The 19174-nt window shown below is 40.7% G+C and overlaps 1 protein-coding gene across 1 annotated transcript in view; it reads right to left on the minus strand.

The window, feature by feature from the left end:
- Nucleotides 1–271: 271 nt before the first annotated feature.
- The window catches only part of LOC141108955 (uncharacterized), a 108796-nt gene continuing 89893 nt past the window's right edge, over nt 272–19174 (minus strand). The window contains exons 20-23 of the mRNA XM_073600914.1: nt 17603–19090; nt 11121–11260; nt 7885–8103; nt 272–337 (exon numbers count right to left, since the gene is read on the minus strand). Of these exons, the coding sequence (XP_073457015.1) occupies nt 272–337; nt 7885–8103; nt 11121–11260; nt 17603–19090 (1913 nt within the window). The remainder of the gene's footprint in view (nt 338–7884; nt 8104–11120; nt 11261–17602; nt 19091–19174) is intronic.

Consider the following 19174-nt stretch of genomic DNA (forward strand, 5'->3'; position numbering starts at 1 on the left):
TGGCCACTAATGCATCATGACGGGGGTAAAATAACACTACCATTGGTCGCCAATTCAGTAGTGCCCAGTGATAGTGTTAATAAACCCCTTCATGCTGCATTAGTGGCCAGTGGCAGTGTTAATGTATCATGAAGAAGTTAATTAACACTGTCACTGGCCACTAATGCAGCAGTGGTCACTCCATCTGACAAAACTGTGACTTCTTCAAGTGCTGGGTGCAGGAGCGCAGACAGCTCTACAAGGAGCTCTGGATTTTGGTAGCATCATCTCATCACTTGTGCTTGGCATCATCAGCCTGATCGCAACTACCATTCATCATCTCATGTCGAAAATCACTCTGGTGAGGAATCACAAGATGACTATTCAAGCTAACACCCTTCAGGGGCATTCCAGAATCAGTATCCGCTAGGGATATATGTTGCAAGGTCACCAAGATCCTGAACATCTACCGAGACCAGTCACTAATGATGGAGATTGAGCAGGACAGAGTACATAGGACTCTAGGCCCTCCACAACCTGATACAACAGGATCATGTGAAGCGCAATGTCATTTTCATAGGTACACAAGAGGTTATGCGAAAAGCCTGGAGAAAGGGAACCTAGATTTAGAAGAATCCATGATAAATCATCTAGAAGATTTCTCTGAATGCACCCTGGTAATGCATGGGCCACTTCACTCATTACTGGAAAATATCTGTAATGCAGGTGCAACTTATCAATGGGGACAACCAATTTATCTTATTATTTGGAAAGACATTGCTGTTTTCTGCCTACAGCATCATTCCCAGCTGATTCTTGAATACTGACCAGATTTCACAGCCAGCTTGGACCCTTGAAACCCAAATCCCTCCACTGCTGCAAGGACCTCATCACATACCTTGCAACTCCTAGCCAGGGGTTTAGGGAAACAACCAGAATTATCACAGACAGTTGACTGACAATGGATATTGTGGTGAGTCCCAAATGCCAGAAACCTGAAGCAATTGTCAAAGTCTATATACTATATGCATGTTATTTTTAGTACATAGGGTTTGGGTGCTGATTGCTTCCTAGATAACAGAACTTTTTTTCTTAAACAAAGCCTAACACCCGGGCAACTTACATTTTGCATTTGTCAGACAGACTCGACCGCAGCAAAACTGAAATTTACAAGGAAACAAATGCATTAAATTACTGGCAAGTGACAGCTTTTGGCTGCTTTACTTCTACTTGTAGAAAACAGCTAGGGACTTTCTTCATCTATACTAGACCGTTATCCTAGATGAGGGTCTGATATAGATGTTAATATGGGACCTCCACATACAAGAAAAAAAATACTTCCTGTCTGCTGCTGGAATTAACCTGTTCAGTTCCGGAAGATTTACCCCATCCCCTTCATAACCAGACCGGTTTTTGCTATACGGCACTGCGCTACTTTGACTGACAACTGCACAGTCGTGTGACGCTGTAAAATTGGTTTCCTTTTTTCACCTCAGAGGTTTTTATTTTTTGCTCTAAAAAACAAAAAAATGACTGAAAATTTTGAATAAAAAAAAAAAAAACAATATTGTTTACTTTCTGCTATAAAACACATCAAATAACAATAAATCGCTCACTAAGTAAATTCCAACTAATTGACTCTTGGAGAGCTCACAATACTGGCATAAAAGCGTATACCCATTACTCTCACCCACATGACTGTTATGCCAGACTTGACTATATTTTTAGCACCCCTATCCTTTTAGCTAACTCCTCGAGAGCTCGAATCCACCCTTGCCCATGGTCTGACCATGACATGGTTGCATTTGATACTTCTCACATAGGCCTTACCCCTACACCATTTAACTGGCGCCTGAACGACTCGCTCCTCTCTGACCCATCCATAATTCAAAACATCCATACACATATTGAGGATTACTTTACCAATAATTCAACTGAGGACACATCCCCCACTATACTCTGGTCTGCACACAAAGCGGTCCTCAGAGGACACTTGATCAATATCGCAGCTGCCAAAAACAAATCTAAACTAACAGAAATCAAATCCCTCACTAGGGATCTAGACCACTTATACATAAAGCTAAGCCATTCTCCCTCTCCTGAGATTACATCTCAAATCCAATCTAAACGTCAAGCTTTAGACTCTATCCTTTCATCAAACACTGAGAGGTCACTTAGATTCTCAAAAGCCAAATTTTTATTACATGGCAACTCTACTTCCACCATGTTTGCCAAAAAGCTCAATCAGGAACACAAACCCCCTCATATATATAAGCTGCGTGACCACACTGGTAACCTGGTCACTCACCCTCGTGCTGTTTTAGATATTTTCTCTACTTTTTATAAAGATCTTCTTTCCGGTCCCCAATCTCAAATCCACCACACTTCGCTCAACTGGCTGAATAATATAAATCTACCCACACTTAATGCTCACCAAGCCTCCACCCTCAGTGATCCCTGCACAGATCAGGAAATTACTAATATTATCAAATCACTTAAAACATCGACTGCCCCTGGCCCAGACGGTTTCACTTCATCATATTATAAAAAGTTTGCACCTCTCTTAGCACCCAGACTAACCAAACTTTTTAATCATATCCTTAATGGTGTACAATTCCCTGAAGATATGCTGTTAGCGAACTTATCTCTTATCCCCAAACCTCTTAAAGATCATACCCTACCACAAAATATCCGCCCCATCTCAGTCCTCAATAACGACTTGAAGATCTTCGGCAGACTTCTCGCCGACAGATTAGCATCTGTCATCACATCCCTCATACACATAGATCAAACTGGTTTCATCCCGGGCCGACAGATTACTGATAACATTAGATTGGTTACTAACATTGTCCAAGATGCTAACCTCTCTTCCCGCTCAGTCTGCCTACTCAGCCTAGATATCCACAAGGCATTTGACAGCGTGAATTGGTCATATTTGAACCATTTACTCCCCAAATTTGGTATTTCTGACAAATTTATCCATGGTTTTAATGCCCTCTATCACCTCCCCCAAACCAGAATTAAAATCCCAGGCTACAACTCAGAATTCTTCTCTCTAAGTAGAGGCACTAGACAGGGCTGCCCCCTCTCCCCATTGCTATTCGCATTAGCCATTGAACCCCTAGCACAAGCTATAAGAAACAACACTAACATTTGCGGATACCTTAAAAACTCAAATGAATTTAAATTACGTCTTTACGCAGATGATGCCTTATTATTTATCACAAACCCACTAATATCCATTCCCAATCTCATCTCCGAACTTAATTCTTTTCGCTCCATTTCAGGTTTAGGCATTAACTTGAATAAATGTTCGGCCCTGCCTATTAATCTTTCCCCCGATTTGAACATAAACTTACAACGAAACTTCAAATTTATATGGTGCACCAAGTCATTCAGATATCTTGGTGTTCACATCACACCCAACTACAAATCACTATATAAAACCAATTATTCTCCCCTTCTCTCGCACATTAGCGCACTACTTAAAACATGGTCCACGTATCATATCTCCCTTTTGGGTAGGATCTGCGCTTTCAAAATGACAATCCTCCCCAAGATTCTATATTACTTCCGTGCTCTACCCATCAATGTACCTAAAACCAAAATTGAAGCCCTACAAAGGGAGATTAATAAATGTATTTGGTCGAATAAAAAACCAAGATGCAGCTTTACTCTCATGTTTAGACCTCAAAAGCTAGGCGGACTTGGAATGCCAAATATATGGCAATACTTTATAGCCTCCAAACTTACACAGCTGGCTCATTGGTTTGCACCCACCCTACACATTCCATGGCTTAAATTCGAAGCATGCTCAATCTCCCCTTACCACCTACAGGGCCTTCCATGGTACTAACCTTTACTAACCTTTACCACAAAATCATTAAACTAAATATCATAGTAGCCCACACTCTACAAACATGGACTAAAATTAACAAATCCATTAAACTTTCCTCAGATACCCCCCCTCTAGCATCCTTTTTAGGGGACCCTAGACTATCTCAGAATCTCAACGACAGTAATCCATTCCCTCATTGGCGTGTCAATAACTTGATTACCCTGAAATCGTTGATATCAAACAAGGGGTTCTCTACTTTTTCTGAGCTCCAATCCAAATATAATCTCCCCTCCTCTGAACTTACAAATTATCTACAAATCAAACACTTTTATATAGAACACTATTCACTAAACTACCAACCCCCCACGACCTTACGTGAACATATTTGCATAAATACCGCTAGAGATAAAGGTCTGATCTCTCTGCTTTATAGACATGTCAATAATAATATGATGCCTGAAAAATCCAAACCAATGCTACAATGGGAATCTGAATTAGGTTGTACTTTCCCCATAGAAACTTGGAACAAGATGATTGATAACTGTCGTAAATGCAACCTAGCAGTCTCGTTTAGGGAAACACCAACTAAATTACTTTCTAGACTATACCTGACCCCTTCTATTATACACTCCTTTTACCCATCAGCTCCTCCAGGATGTTTCAGAGGTTGCTCTGTATCTGGCACTTATCTCCATATCTTCTGGAGTTGTAAGCACCTAGATCAAATATGGAATGCTGCCTCTTTGAAAATAAATTCAATAACGAAAAAAGAAATTAATCTTTCACCTCAAATTTGCATATTATATGCGAATATCCCTGACATACCATCCCCATGTATTAGATTGATTCATTCCTTATTCAGCTCCATTCAATGGATGATCGCTCTCATCTGGAAATCTAGCAACCTACCTTGGTCACAGGTTTTGAATAGGATGGAATTACTCAAGCTATCTGAAAGAATTCATCATACTCTACACGATAGTATGCACATTTTTAATGCTAAATGGTTGTATTGGTCTGACAATTAATCATTATAATATACTGATCTCTCACCAACTCCATAATACACACACACCAAAATCCTTTCCTTTCTGCTTGGTGACTATACTCTACTCATTTATGATAGTCTGCCACATTCGAATTTTTATTGGAACTCTCTCCCCCTAATGTTTGTTCAGTATCTCTGCTTATCGAACATCTTTAAGAATATATACATTACTCTAATGCTTAAATTCTGTAACCCTATTTTATACTGTACACGATGTTATGTAACCTTTTTTATTAATCTTCCTAATAAAAACTTTTGTAAACAAAAAAAAAAACACATCAAATAAAAAAATGTAAAAAATCTAATTTCTTCATCAATTTAGATCAATATGTATTCTTCTACATATTTTTGTTAAAAAAATCCCAATACGCGTATATTGATTGGTTTGAGCAAAAGTTATAACATCTATGGGATGTTTTTATGGAATTTTTATTTACTTATTTTTTTTTACTAGTAATGACGGTGATCAGGGACTTCGGACACTAAGTAACATTTTTGATACTTTTTTGGGGACCGGTGACATCAATACAGTGATCAGAGCTAAAAAATATGCACTGTCTCTGTACTAATGACATTGTCAGGGAAGGGGTTAACATCAGGGGCGATCAAATGTTTAAATGTGTTCCCAGGGAGTGCTTGCTAATTGTGTGGGGAAGGTGCTTTAACTGTGGGAAGACAGAGATTCATGTTTTCTGCTTGGCATAAACACAGGATCTCTGTCTTCCCTACTAACAGAACTGCGATCTGCCTTGTTTACATAGGCAGATCGCCGTCATGCCTCTGTCGCTGATTGGCTCCTGCTGTGTCCAATCAAAGCAGGAGCAGGTCGCTTGGGGCACGCATGCGTGCCACAGACTCGGACGAACCTGTAAGTGATTCTGCGCACAGGAGCCGCCGTCCCGCAGTAATTGTATGTGGGGCGGTTAGCAAGAGGTTAAAGAATCTTGGGTTTAATGCTTCTCCACAATTCAGGGGAAGCCATGTATTTTTATCAATAAGTACAAAGCTTCCTCTGATTGGCCAAGGTGGAAAGTTGGGCAGGTGACGTCATGAAGTCCAGCTCAGCCAATCAGAGAAAGTATTGTATTCATTGATAAAAATACAAGGCTTCTCTTGAATTGTGGCAAAGGACTCAGCCCTACTATCTTAAATTTTGGCAGCAATTAGGAATTCATCTGTGCTGCTTCTGGAACTAGCACTGCTTACTGTATGTAGCTACTGCTACTACAATTCATTACAGCAAACACTGCGGCCACACCTTTTAATAATTAAACTCATTTGTTTGGGCCAGTTTGGCTCAAGCAAACTATTTAAGGTGAATTGAAGCATTCTACTTTATGTAAACAAAATATGCTCAGAAATTTATGTTTTAGCTTCTTGGGTATCGGGATTGTGCTGCCAACAACATTGACTGTGGAATTCCCTATATAGGCGGTAGAAGAAAAGCATTCTGCCTCTTCAGTGCCTCTTCAGTGCTGATGTGTTTTCAGTAGCGCACAAATGTGTTTTTTTTTTTTTTTTTGCATAAATACAGTGATATCTCATGGACGTATCTTTTAAAGCCAATCATTTATTCATTTAATGTTGTGTTTATTTCAGTTAAGTTACACCTTTATTTCACTCATTTTAGTTTATAAATATCAATTTTTAAAACATAGTTTTCTCTAGTTTTAATTTTTTAACTATAACATAATAAGCTACAATTTGGATCTACTATGCAGTACCATAAATAAATAGATTTTTCACTGCCAGTGAAAAAAAATAATAAAAGTGTTCCAGTTTGGTTTTAAAAAAAAAATTAAACAGAGCTTAAAAATAATTACACAATACTTTGTGTAGATGGTCACATAAGTATAGGCCAGTACTGCTGGATAGCAAAGTACATTTTGGAGCATATTAAAGGAGGAATGGAAACTAACATTTTAAAGAAGAAGGGACATCAAACAATAGAGTGGACATTATGCAATTGTGAGCTGTCTTACTTGCCTATTAGCCACCTTTATGTGCTTAGAGTGCTGTTTCTTTCTCTCCCACTCTTTATCGGGCTGTACAGGTAAATACAAGAGGCTAAGGTACTATCTGAAATCACTTTTAAGGATATTTTATTAAATACACAGCTAGCTTAAAAAAGAGGTATTTATATCTGTTTAAGCAATGACAGGTCAGTTCAAGGTGTGTGGTGTGCGTCACATTAGAATGAATCACCCACCAGCCTCATATCACTGGAGCACAGTGGTAGGACAGTCTCTGAATGTTGATGTCCAGCTTTGCTCAGTAATTCTGATCTGTAGCTGACTGTAGATGACTGTAGCTTCCTTTCATTGTAAAAAATGTGTCATTGGGAGAGGAAATGAAGGTAAGTCTATTCAAAGGGTAATAAAAGCAATAAAAACTTGACAGCGGTTTTAGCCCTTGCCCAATTTAACTAAAACAAGACACAAAAAAAAAGGAAAAAAAAGAAAAACTGCATGTCTGATGCTCTCTTCCATAGTGCAAGGCCATTAACAAGCTGATTTGTTTGATTGTTTGACATATTAGAAGAAAATACATTAGGTTATATTGTTACAGAGAAGAATTCTGTCAAGGGAAGCACCAAGATGACCTTTGGGCTAACCAGCAATTTAATCAGTTCAGGTGAAAGAGAAAATGGTTGGCTCCCTGGCACTGGATGTGAGTAACATTGCTTGGTTTGGTTGTTGATTGGAAAAGTAAGCCATAGTTCATTTTTACTCAATCATTAAAACAAAAAAATAAGCAAAAAAGCCTTTGAAACCCACGCTGAAGCTTACACTCCATAGTCTCCTCTTATTCTGTTAAAGTTTGGGGGGTTGGGAGCTGTAGGGTTAGGTGGTGGTTGATGCAGTGGTTGACGCGGTGGTTGACGCGGTGGTTGACGCGGTGGTTGACGCGGTGGCTGACGCGGTGGTTGACGCGGTGGCTGATGCGGTGGTTGATGCGGTGGTTGACGTAGTGGTTCATGTAGCGGCTGCCTTGATGGCTGAATTGTTGGTTGTCTTACTGCATGAACTGGTAGTTCCCGTGGTGCCAAAGTAGCACGTGGGATATTGTACGTTACATTGTAAGGATTGTATACTGAATAGCTTGTGGTCGGTAAAACATTAGCAGCAGCTGGAATACCTGTGGTGGCTACCACGGCACTAGGGACAGCAGTCACGGCAACAGGTGCAGCAGCAGCTCCAAAGCTCAGAAATCCTAAAGAGTTTAGCAATGCCAGAATCTGAAAAAATTAAGGACAACTATTACCATTTATATTATTTATATAACATATATATATCTATATAACATATATAATATATTTTTATTTTATTTATTTTTTTAACATATAAAAGGGCAGCACAGTGGTGTAGTGGGTAACACTCTTGCCTAGCGGTAAGAAGGGTCACTGGTTCAAATCCCAGCCACACCACACCACAACACTACCTTCCCGGAGTTTGCATGTTCTCCCTGTGCCTGCATGTGTAGGTAAATTGGCCCTAGTATATGAATGTGAGTTAGGGACCTTAGATTGCAAGCTCCTTGAGGGTAGGGACTAATGTATATGTAAATTGACAGTGCTATATAAGTACCTTTAAATAATAATACAGTGAAGATGTATTTCCTCTAGACAACATCATTTTCAGAAACAGTCCTTTGAAATGAAATACAACTATCCCTATAGTATCTAGGATTTATTTTATTATCTAGGTGACAGAAGAAAAAACAAAGAATGATAATGGACTTTAAATTGGTAGCCACCAGTAGACCAAAATGAAAAATTCAATAGAGTGCTCTCTCTTTCATTTTGGTCTACTGGTGGCTACCAATTTAAAGTCCATTATCATTCTTTGTTTTTTCTTCTTTATCTACATTTGGATGTGGTGCCACATTCTGAGTCATGTCTCAATAATTTTTCATTGTGTCATCTAGGTAACAGGATCACATCTAGGCACATGTCACCTCAAAGTCTACACAATCAATAATATTAATGTTCTAATAGTAATACAATCACTAAAGGATGCGTGGGATCTCTTTGAATTAACTATTTCCAAGCAAATCTATTAGATTGCCAGAGACTCATGCACTTCAGAATTTGGAACTGTTCTGATACATAAATTGGACAATTCTTCATAGATACATCGAGCAAATTGAAAAAAAAAAAAGAAAACAAAATCTCAAGCTGCTGATTCTCAAATTGTTATATGTGATAAATACACAGCAATAGAGCATAGTTAAAGTAGAATTACCTCAAAAAGTAAAGATATCCTTAGCAGTGCCCTGAAATTTTCTATTTGTCTCAAATGTCTCCTGAAAAATAAAAATGCACTTCCTGGTAGGCAGGTGTGCTGAGGCGCTGCACCAAAACCCTAATAGCTGTATGTCTGCATTTTGAGATCTAAGGCACTGCTGCCTCTGACTGCTAATTTCAGGAGACTTGGAGTGAGGTCTGGGGATGCCACTAATGTGCTGCTCACTTACATCTTTACTGCAGGTTTTCATATAAAGAAGCAAATCCCTGCCTCTACCAAGATGGCCTCCTCCACAAAAACAACACTTCAGAAGAAGACATGGTAAGTCAGTAAAGGGGAAATATCAGCTTGATGGACCATAGGCAATACCGGAACCTGGTCCTTTGCTCTTTGCCTTTCTTTTTGGCCAAAGTTTCTAGAATTCAGTTCCTTTTTTTAAAGAAAAAATCTAGATCTAGAGCCATTAAAGTATGTATGGGTAGAAAGTCTTTAAATAAGAACAAATAATGGAAATTTCAATTGATTCAAATTTCCCATGTTTAGGAGATTCTATAATGATTTTCTGCTTTTACGAATGTATTTATTTTGAATCTGTTCTTTTTTAACCACTTGCCTACCAGCGCACGCCGATATATGTCCTAAATTTGAGGACGGATATCGTTGTTATGGAAGCAGCTAGCTGCCATAACCCCGGTATCCTCGTATTCGGTGGGCAGTCGGCTACAAGATAAAAGTGGTCTCTGCGGCGGATTAGCCGCGAGATCACTTTTATCGGCGGAGGGGGAGGGCACCCCTCCCACCACGCTCCGGTGCCCTCCGCCGCTTACTGGATCCGGTCCTTCTCCTGGCTGGGCATGGAGACGAGTGAGGGGAAGATGGCCCCCACCGTTTCCATGACATTGCAGGGCGGAAGCAATACCAAAACTTCACTTCCGCCCATAGCTCTTAAAGGGCCATTTTTTTTAAATCATTTTTTTAAATGACAATTTTTTTTTTAATTGCATTTTAGTGTAAATATGAGATCTGAGGTCTTTTTGACCCCAGATCTCATATTTAAGAGGTCCTGTCATGCTTTTTTTCTATTACAATGGATGTTTACATTCCTTGCAATAGGAATAAAAAGTGACAATTTAAAAAAAAAAAAAAAAAAAAAAACAGTGTAAAAAAAAAAAAAGGTAACATAAATAAGAAAAAAAATAAATACATTTTTAAACGCGCCCGTCCCGACGAGCTCACGTGCAGAAGCGAACGCATACGTGAGTAGCGCCCGCATATGAAAACGGTGTTCAAACCACACATGTGAGTTATCGCCGCGATTGGTAGAGCAAGATCAATAATTCTAACCCTAGACCTCCTCTGTAACTCAAAACCTGTAGAATTTATGAAAACGTCACCTATGGAGATTTAAGGGTAAAAGTTTGTCACCATTCCACGAGCGGCGCAATTTTGACATGCTGGGTATCAATTTACTCGGCCTAACATTATCTTTCACAATATAAAAAAAAAGATTGGGCTAACTTTACTGCTGTCTTTTTTTTTTTTAATTCAAAAAAGTATATTTTTTCCAAAAAGAGTGTGCTTGTAAGACCGCTGCGCAAATACGGTGTGACAGAAAGTATTACAACGACCACCATTTTATTCTCTAGGGTGTTAGAAAAAAAAATGTATAACTTTTGGGGTTCTAAGTAATTTTCTAGCAAAATAAACTGTTTTTAAACAACAAATCTCAGAAAGAGGCTCGGTCCTTAAGTGGTTAAGAATACATTCATAATTTTTATTTTACAAAGAAACCTTTTATATTCACTAAAGAATTCCCAGAGAACTATGGGTTTTCTGAAGAGACATTACAGCAAAGTTGCATTATTTTCATTCAATCTGCCTCACATTAAAATGTCAGACAGAACCATAGAGAAGGAGACAGAGAGAGAAAGAGAGAAGGAAGGGATAGGATTATAGCACTCTACATATAATAATTAAATAATGAATTTATAATTAGGTTGCAACTTACCCCAAATATACTCAGTACAACTAGGATTGCCCCTCCAGCGCTACCTAAAGCAATTAAAAGTCTGCTGTAGTACGTAAGTCCTCCGCCACCATCTCCTGCAGCAGCACCATCTCCTACAGCAGCAGCACCGGCTCCTGCAGCTGAAACATAAATAGAATTAATTTTTGGTGCAATCTGACCCATTATATAAACTGATGGCAGTTTGGTATTGTCTCCCTATGATATAAAAAAGGTCTGAGGCATTTCGAGAACTTCTTAGTAACAGCTCAGCCCCGTAGAGTGTTACAGTGCAAGAATAAGTTGCCTCTTATAAACACTAGGGATGAGGTCAGGCATGTTTGGACCCTAGTTCAAACCCACCTGAGCAATTCCAACAGTAAGTTGTCACTAGGACAATCATAAGCGGCAGTGGCATTTGCCACCCCACAGCAGCACATATGTATGCCTCTTGTTTACGTATGGCTGCAGGATAGGGAATGCCTCACTGGTTTATGATTGGCACAGTACAGATGACAACTTCCTGGTGGGATCACTAATGGGTTTAAACTAGGATCAGAAATATGCCTGAACTTCTCCCTAATAAACACTGGTTTAAATGAAGGGGGTATTTCAGGGCTATTTGTATGATATATAAATGAATAATGCATGATAAACAAACTTTTCTCAGGTGCATTAACCACTTAAGCTCCAGAATGTTTTACCCCCTTCCTGACCAGGCCATTTTTTGCAGCACTGTGTTACTTTAACTGACAATTGTGCAGTTGTGCGACACTGTACCCAAATAACATTTTTGTGCTTTTTTCCCCACAAATAGAGCTTTCTTTTAATGGTATGTAATGATCAGCTCTGAGTTTTTTTTTTTTTTTTTTTTTGCGCTGTAAACTAAAAAAGAGCGACAATTTTGAACAAAAAAACAATGTTCCTTCATCAATTTAGGCCAATATGTATTCTGCTACATATTTTTGATAAAAAAAATGCAATAAATGTACATTGATTGGTTTGCACCAAAGATACAGCATCTACAAACTATAGGATATTTTTATGTGTTTATTTTTTTTTACTAGTAATGGTAACGATCAGCGACTTATAACGGGACTGCAATATTGCGGTGGACAAATCGGACACCTAACTGACACTTTTGACACTTTTTAAAGACCGGTGACACTAATAAAGTGATCAGTGCTAAAACAATATGCACTGTCACTGTACTAATGACACTAACTGGGAAGGAGGGGCGATCAAAGGGTTAAATGTATGACTGGGTTGCCTGGGTTGTGCTTACTCATTGTAGGGGAGGTGCTTTGACTAGGGGAAGGCAAAGATCCGTGTTCCTGCTTAGTAGAAGCACAGGATCAATGCCTTCACTTCAGACAGAATGACAATCTGCCTTGTTTACATAGGTAGATTGTCATTCTGCCTGTGTCCTGTGTAATCGGTGGGTACTGGTGGACATACTAGGTATGTGATCTAGCACAGAGCGGCCGCCCTGCCGCAATATATCTACGGTGGATGGCCTGCAAGTGGTTAATTGATTCTTCACCTCACTCCTTTTAAAAGCAGAAGATTTGCATATAGAGTAATCAGAAGAATTAAAAAAAAAAAAGTATTTTAATGCTAGAGAATGTGAAATCCATATTTTGATTTTGAACTCATATTTGCCTACTTAGTGGGTGTAACACTAGGTAGGCACTACGTTGGACAGGGGGTCAGCAGCAAGGTGCATATTACCACTGACTCATGGTCCAGCAGACATGGACAGGGACGTTACCTTTCCTTCACGGAGCACTGGGTAACTCTGCTGGCAGCTGGGAAGGATGCAGGACAGAGTTCAGTGTTGTCGGAGCTTGTTCTGCCACCACTCCTCCAAAATGCTAGTGGTAATTGCCAGCTCTCTCCTCCATCCCCTCCACTTCTTTTTCCTCTATGGCCTCTTCTGCAGATTTGTCCTTTGAACCAGCGGTGCTCCGTAAGCATTCAAGGGACTACACAAGCAGTCAGGCTAAAAGATGCCATGCGCTGCTTGAGTTGGTCTGCTTAGGGGACAGGAGCCACACTGGGGCAGAGATTCTTTTAGATCTGTAGGGGCAGGCTCAGAGGTGGTTGATACCACGCCAGCTTCAGCCAGGAATGGTTGTTCGCGACAATGGCACCAATCTTCTCTCCGCCCTCCACACTTGACCCATGTTCCATATTTGGCACAAGTCCTGAATTTGGTGGTGCAGCAGTTCTTGAGCAGGTACCCACGCTTACACGATCTCCTGATTTAACTGATTGAATTTGCTCTGGATATGGGATCCCTTGAAGACTGCCTATGCTGACTAACCTATTATTCCTCAATCTTAATTATGCTAGCTTCCAACAATATTGTTGGTTTAGGGCTCCACCACCCAAGGCCCAATTTTTCTGCCCCTGTTTAACAGGGGCATGTAATTACAATTCTTGATATAATATTTCACAGCAGGGCCAATTCCTGCGCCCACCAAGAGTAACTGTGAGGGCTTACAGTGTTCTGGTATCACCACCACCACCACCAAAGGCCCAATTTTTCAGCATCTGTTTAACAGGTGCATGTACATACAATTTTTGATATAGTATTTCACAGCAGGGCCCGTTCCTGCACCCACCAAAAGTAACTGTGAGGGCTTACAGTGTTCTGGCACCACCAACACCTAAGGCCCAATTTCCTGCAGAGTATATAGGGCATGCTGTATAGTATATATACTGCTGTTCAAAGTATATAGTATCTGGGGGACCCCACGCCATTTTTTTTTAAATTTGGGTGCGGGTTCCCCTTAAAATCCATACTAGACCCAAAGGGCCATGCCGTTTTTTTCAATGATTTTCATCTATATTGCTGGGACCCGACAATACATTACAGCAGCGAGTAAATTTAAATGACATTTTTTCCTTTAGAAATTTCATTTTGCAATGATATTGTTCTAAACACGGGAAAAATGCGCTACTTTACAAGCATACTAAGGACACCCCCCAGGCACGATATTTAAAGGAATATTTCATTTTTATTGTTTCACTTAAAGCATTATTAAAATCACTGCTCCCAAACAAAACAGCGTTTTTAAAACTTTTTTTTGCATTGATACATGTCCCCTTGGGCAGGACCCGGGTCCCCAAACAATTTTTATGGCAATAACTAGCATATAAGCCTTTAAAATTAGCACTTTTGATTTTTCACGTTCTTGTCCCATAGACTTTAACGGTGTTCACGTGTTTGAACCAATTTTTTGCCTGTTCGCATGTTCTGCTGCAAACTGAACTGGGGGTTGTTCGGCTCATCCCTAGTATCAAGACATCCTTCTTGAGATATGCTGGTTCAAACATCTTGGGTACCACCACTGTTTCATCTGCCTTTTCTTGTTCCCACACAACCCTGTCCATCACTGCATTATGGAAGGAAGTGGTCAGTTTCGCCTTTACCTTCTCCTGCAGGGCCCTCTGGACTGGGCCTGTCTTCAGATCAATAATAAACTGGTCCCTCAATATGTGGTCTGAATCAGGGATGTCAGCAGAGCCGCATCCCTGTTTTTCAGGTACCTTTAGAGGTTCTGCATAACCCCAGCTTAGAGGGTGGGGGTCTTGTCCTCTTGCTATTTTCTGAGGAGGAACCTACGCTGTAGCTCCAGCAGTGGTAGCTTCTCTTCAAGCAGACCCTCTAAGTGTGATACGATCTGTTCCAGAGTAGCTTGCTTGTGTTCTAGCATTGGCCTCTAAAGCTTACCATCCAGCTCTGCCACCAGCCGGGCTGGAACCTGATACGGGTTAGCTGCACTCTCCAGTCTCTCCTCCCACTCTGCCAGAGGACTGTCAGAGCCATTGAATTCACTATAAGGGCTAAGGTCTATCCTAGCAGAGCCATGATAGAGCCCAATCCTCCTTCCGCACCTGCTGTAAGGGACATATACTGCGCTGTAAGGGAAATATCCTAAATGTAAGTGGGATGCAGCACATGCGGCAGCAGTAACTCACACAGGCAAGTAGAAAACTTGTACTGAAGTAAACCAACAACAGTTCACAACAACCTGGAGGGACATCTGCTCTACCGGGTACACTCACAAATACCAAAGATTTGAAGATGTCAGGTATCAGGGCTTGGTTGACAGCACTTGTCAAGAGAGCGGAATGTGGCCTGGCCATCCAGTGCCCTAAATAGGAAGATGTCCAAAGGAGTTGTGGTCCAATGCTTTCCCTCCTAATCAGGAATATTTCCCTATCGATGTTGCTGTTCCTAACAGACAGGGTACCTGTCCCTACTCTACCAACTCGCCAAAAAAGCATGCCAGGCCTGGGAGCCAGGGCCTTAAGTAGGCTCTGCCAGACCCAAGATGATTGTCAGAGTCACATGGGGTGTCAGCATCCAATCAGAGGCTTCCCTGTAACCCAGGAAATCATAGAGGATTTATGTTCCCCTTGACTTCCTCTCCAAGAGCACCATCTCCAGTGGAGAATATAGACTGCACCCGCCCACAAATAGAAGCCAGTCGCACAACAGTAGTGTGGACAGCACTACTAGTGAAATGCACTAGTAGTCAATGTAGCAGTTGGACGGTGGTGGAGTAATTTGGGCTGTGACAATTGTACACTTCTGCAATAGCAGTTGGGGCTGCAGTGGTATAAGGAACTTTAATAATGATGATGAAGTAAATGTTGAGGCAGTAAAATTGTGGCTTTAGTAGTAATTCATGGAATAGGTAAGAAGACACCATATTTTCAAATGTAAAAAAAAAATGTCATCAGGGATAAATTTCAAGGACCAATATCTGCATTAGCCTTCAGTTTCCTCTACTATACCAAAATGCTTGGCTGTTTTTTTATAATTTAAAGTTCTGGCACTTCCTGGAAGTTTTGAAGCTTGTTTGCCCCATCCTGTCTCATTTTAATTCCTATCAGCCATTAAAGTGGTTGTAAAGTCACATCTGTTAGATTCCTTTATCCTCTCTCTTTAGGAACATATTAAATACAGTGTGTGTGTGTGTGTGTGTGTGTGTGTTTTAACTATAATGCTAAATACCTTCTTTGCCCAGCTCTGTTGTGTGGTCACATGTCCTCCCTCTGCTCTCTATCTCGATCTAAGGAGTACAGAGGGAGGGGCTGAGATTCCCTTCTGACATATGCAAGCTAGCAGAGGGAAGACATGTGACCACACAGCAGAGCTTGGCAAAGAAGGTATTTAGCATTATAATTAAAAAAAAAACATATACTGTAGTTAATAGGTTCCTTAAACAGAGAGGATAAATGTATATAACAAATGTTACTTTTCAACCACTTTACCAAAGGGGAGGAGCAGCTGCAGCAGAATACTCAATCAAGGCAGAAAATGAGGGGCGGGGAGGAGATTGGCTTCACACAGACTACAAAAATGACAGGGAGAGAGGGAGGGGAGATGCATAGACGCTGAGGAGAGAGCAGGATGACGGAGGGACATAAACTGACCACACTATCATGGATCAGCAGCCATGAAAAGCTTGGTCAGATTACAAAGGGGGGCACAGGAACAGGCAGAATCAACCAGGTATTGTACAACATAGAGAAAAGAAAAAGACTGAAAGATGCTCCTTAACATGGGACACCTCCATCCCTATATTTCACATAAAAAATAAAAAATTCGCCCATGGGACTTTAAATGAGGTGTCCATGCTGATCACAGGTGAACAAATATATATATATAATATATTTTAATAAATCTTAATACAACATTTTCTATTATTATATTTGTTCACCTGTGATCAGCATGGACACCTCATTTAAAGTCCCATGGGCGAATTTTTTATTTTTTATTTTTTATTTTTTATGTACAACATAGAGAGGGACAAATGACACTGCAAAAGCACTATTATATATATATATATATATATATATATATATATATATATATATATATATATATATATATATATATATATATATATATATATATATCTCATGCCTTAAACGGACAGGAGCATTTCTTTTTCTTTCTTTTTTTTTTTTTTTTTTTTAGGGTTACAACCACTTTAAGGCAGCTCACTAGAGCTACCTTACTGTGGTTGTGCGTTTGTGTGTTTTCTGTATTCTGGGGGACACAAGCTTCAAAACTCAAAGGGATTGTTGGGTCTCTATCGGTTCACAAGTGTTTTCTTTTTTTACGGAATAAGAAGTAAATGTTGGCAGTTTCATAGAAGCAGTAATAGTGGTGGGTAGTGTAATAATACAAGAGGAAGCAATAGCAATTCCTGCAATAGTAACTAGTGAAGCAGAATTACATGGAGCAAGTATTAGTTTAAAAAAACAAGCAGAAATGCAGCCTACGCAAGTACTTCAAGTACTTGCGCAGGCTGCATTTCTGCTTGTTTTTTTTATATGTGATAGTCATGATAAGTAAGTAGTAAATAGTGGTTATTGCTGCACAAGTGGTGATAGTAGCTGCAGATTTTCTAGCACAGTTTACTGCATTAGCAATTTGAGGATTAAAAGATGTAGATTAGTACCTGCGGCACTTGCAGCAGCTGTAGTAGTTGGGGCTGCAGTGGTAGTTGGTACTGTTGTGAATGTTGGACCTGCAGTTGTTTTTGCAGTATTTGTAGGGAGTACAGCAGTAGTTGATTCTGCTGTAGTAGTTAGGGCTGCAGGGGAAGTTGGTGCTGCTGTAGATGTTGGGACTGCAGTAGTGCTTGGTGTTGCTGTAGTTGTTGGGACAGCAGTGTTAGTTAGTTTGGCTGCAGTTGGGGCTGCTGTGGTAGTTGGTGCTTCTGTAGTAGTTGAGGCTGCAGTAGTGGTGGGTAATACTGTAGTAGTTGAAGGCACAGTTATAGTTGTTGGGACTGCTGTGGTATTTGGTGATCCTGTACTTGTTGGTGCTGTAGTTGTTGTGAGTGCTATTGTATTAGTTAGGGCTGCTATGGTTGTTTTTTCTACTGTAGTTGTTGGGGCTGCTGTAGTAGTTGGTGCTACTGTAGTAGTTGGAGCTCCAGTTGTAGTTGGTGTAGCTGTAGTTGTTGGGGCTGCAGTGGTAGTTGGTGCTTCTGTAGTAGTTGGAGCTGTAGTAGTAGTTGGTGCTGCTGTAGTGGTTGAGACTGCTGTAGTAGTTGGAACTGCAGTAGTAGTTGGTGCTGCTGTAGTGGTTGGGGCTACAGTAGTAGTTGGTGCAGCTATAGTTGTTGGGGCTGTTGTGGTAGTTGGGACTGCAGTAGTAGTTGCTGATTCTGTAGTAGTTGGAGCTGCAGTTTTATTTGGAGCTGCTGTAGCGGTTGGGGCTGCAGTGGTAATTGGTGCTGCAGTAGTAGTGAGTGCTGCTGTAGTTGTCAGGGCTCCAGTAGTAGTTTGTGCTTCTGTAGTAGTTGGCGCTACAGTAGTAGTTGGTGCTGTTGTAGTGGTTGGGGCCGCAGTGGTAGTTGGTGCTTCTGTAGTGGTTGGGGCTGCAGTGGTAGTTGGTGCTGCAGTAGTAGTGAGTACTGCTGTAGTTGTTGGAGCTGCAGCAGTAGTCGGTGCTTCTGTGGTAGTTGGTGCTGCTGTAGTGGTTTGGGCTGCAGTGGTAGTTGGTGCTGCCGTAGAAGTTGGTGCAGCTGTAGTTGTTGGGGCTGCTGTGGTAGTTGGGACTGCAGTAGTAGTTGGTGCTTCTGTAGTAGTTGGAGCTGCTGTAGTGGTTGGGGCTACAGTGGTAGTTGGGGCTGCAATAGTAGTGAGTGCTTCTGTAGTTGTCGGGGGTGCAGTAGTAGTTAGTGCTTCTGTAGTAGTTACAGCTGCAGTAGTAGTTGGTGCTTCTGTAGTGGTTGGGGCTGCAGTTGTAGTTGGTGCTTCTGTAGTGATTGGGGCTGCAGTTGTAGTTGGAGCTGCTGTAGTTATTGGGGTTGCTGTGGTAGTTGGGACTGTAGTAGTAGTTGGTGCTTCTGTGGTAGTTGACACTGCAGTAGTAGTTGGCGCTGCATTAGTAGTTTGTGCTTCTGTAGTAGTTGGTGCTTCTGTAGTAGTTGGAGATTCTGTAGTAGTTGGAGATTCTGTAGTAGTTGGTGTTTCTGTAGTAGTTGGCGCTGCAGTAGTAGTTGATGCTGCTGTAGTGGTTG

The sequence above is a fragment of the Aquarana catesbeiana genome, linkage group LG09, assembly GCF_042186555.1.
Source record: "Aquarana catesbeiana isolate 2022-GZ linkage group LG09, ASM4218655v1, whole genome shotgun sequence".
Classification (NCBI taxonomy): domain Eukaryota; kingdom Metazoa; phylum Chordata; class Amphibia; order Anura; family Ranidae; genus Aquarana; species Aquarana catesbeiana.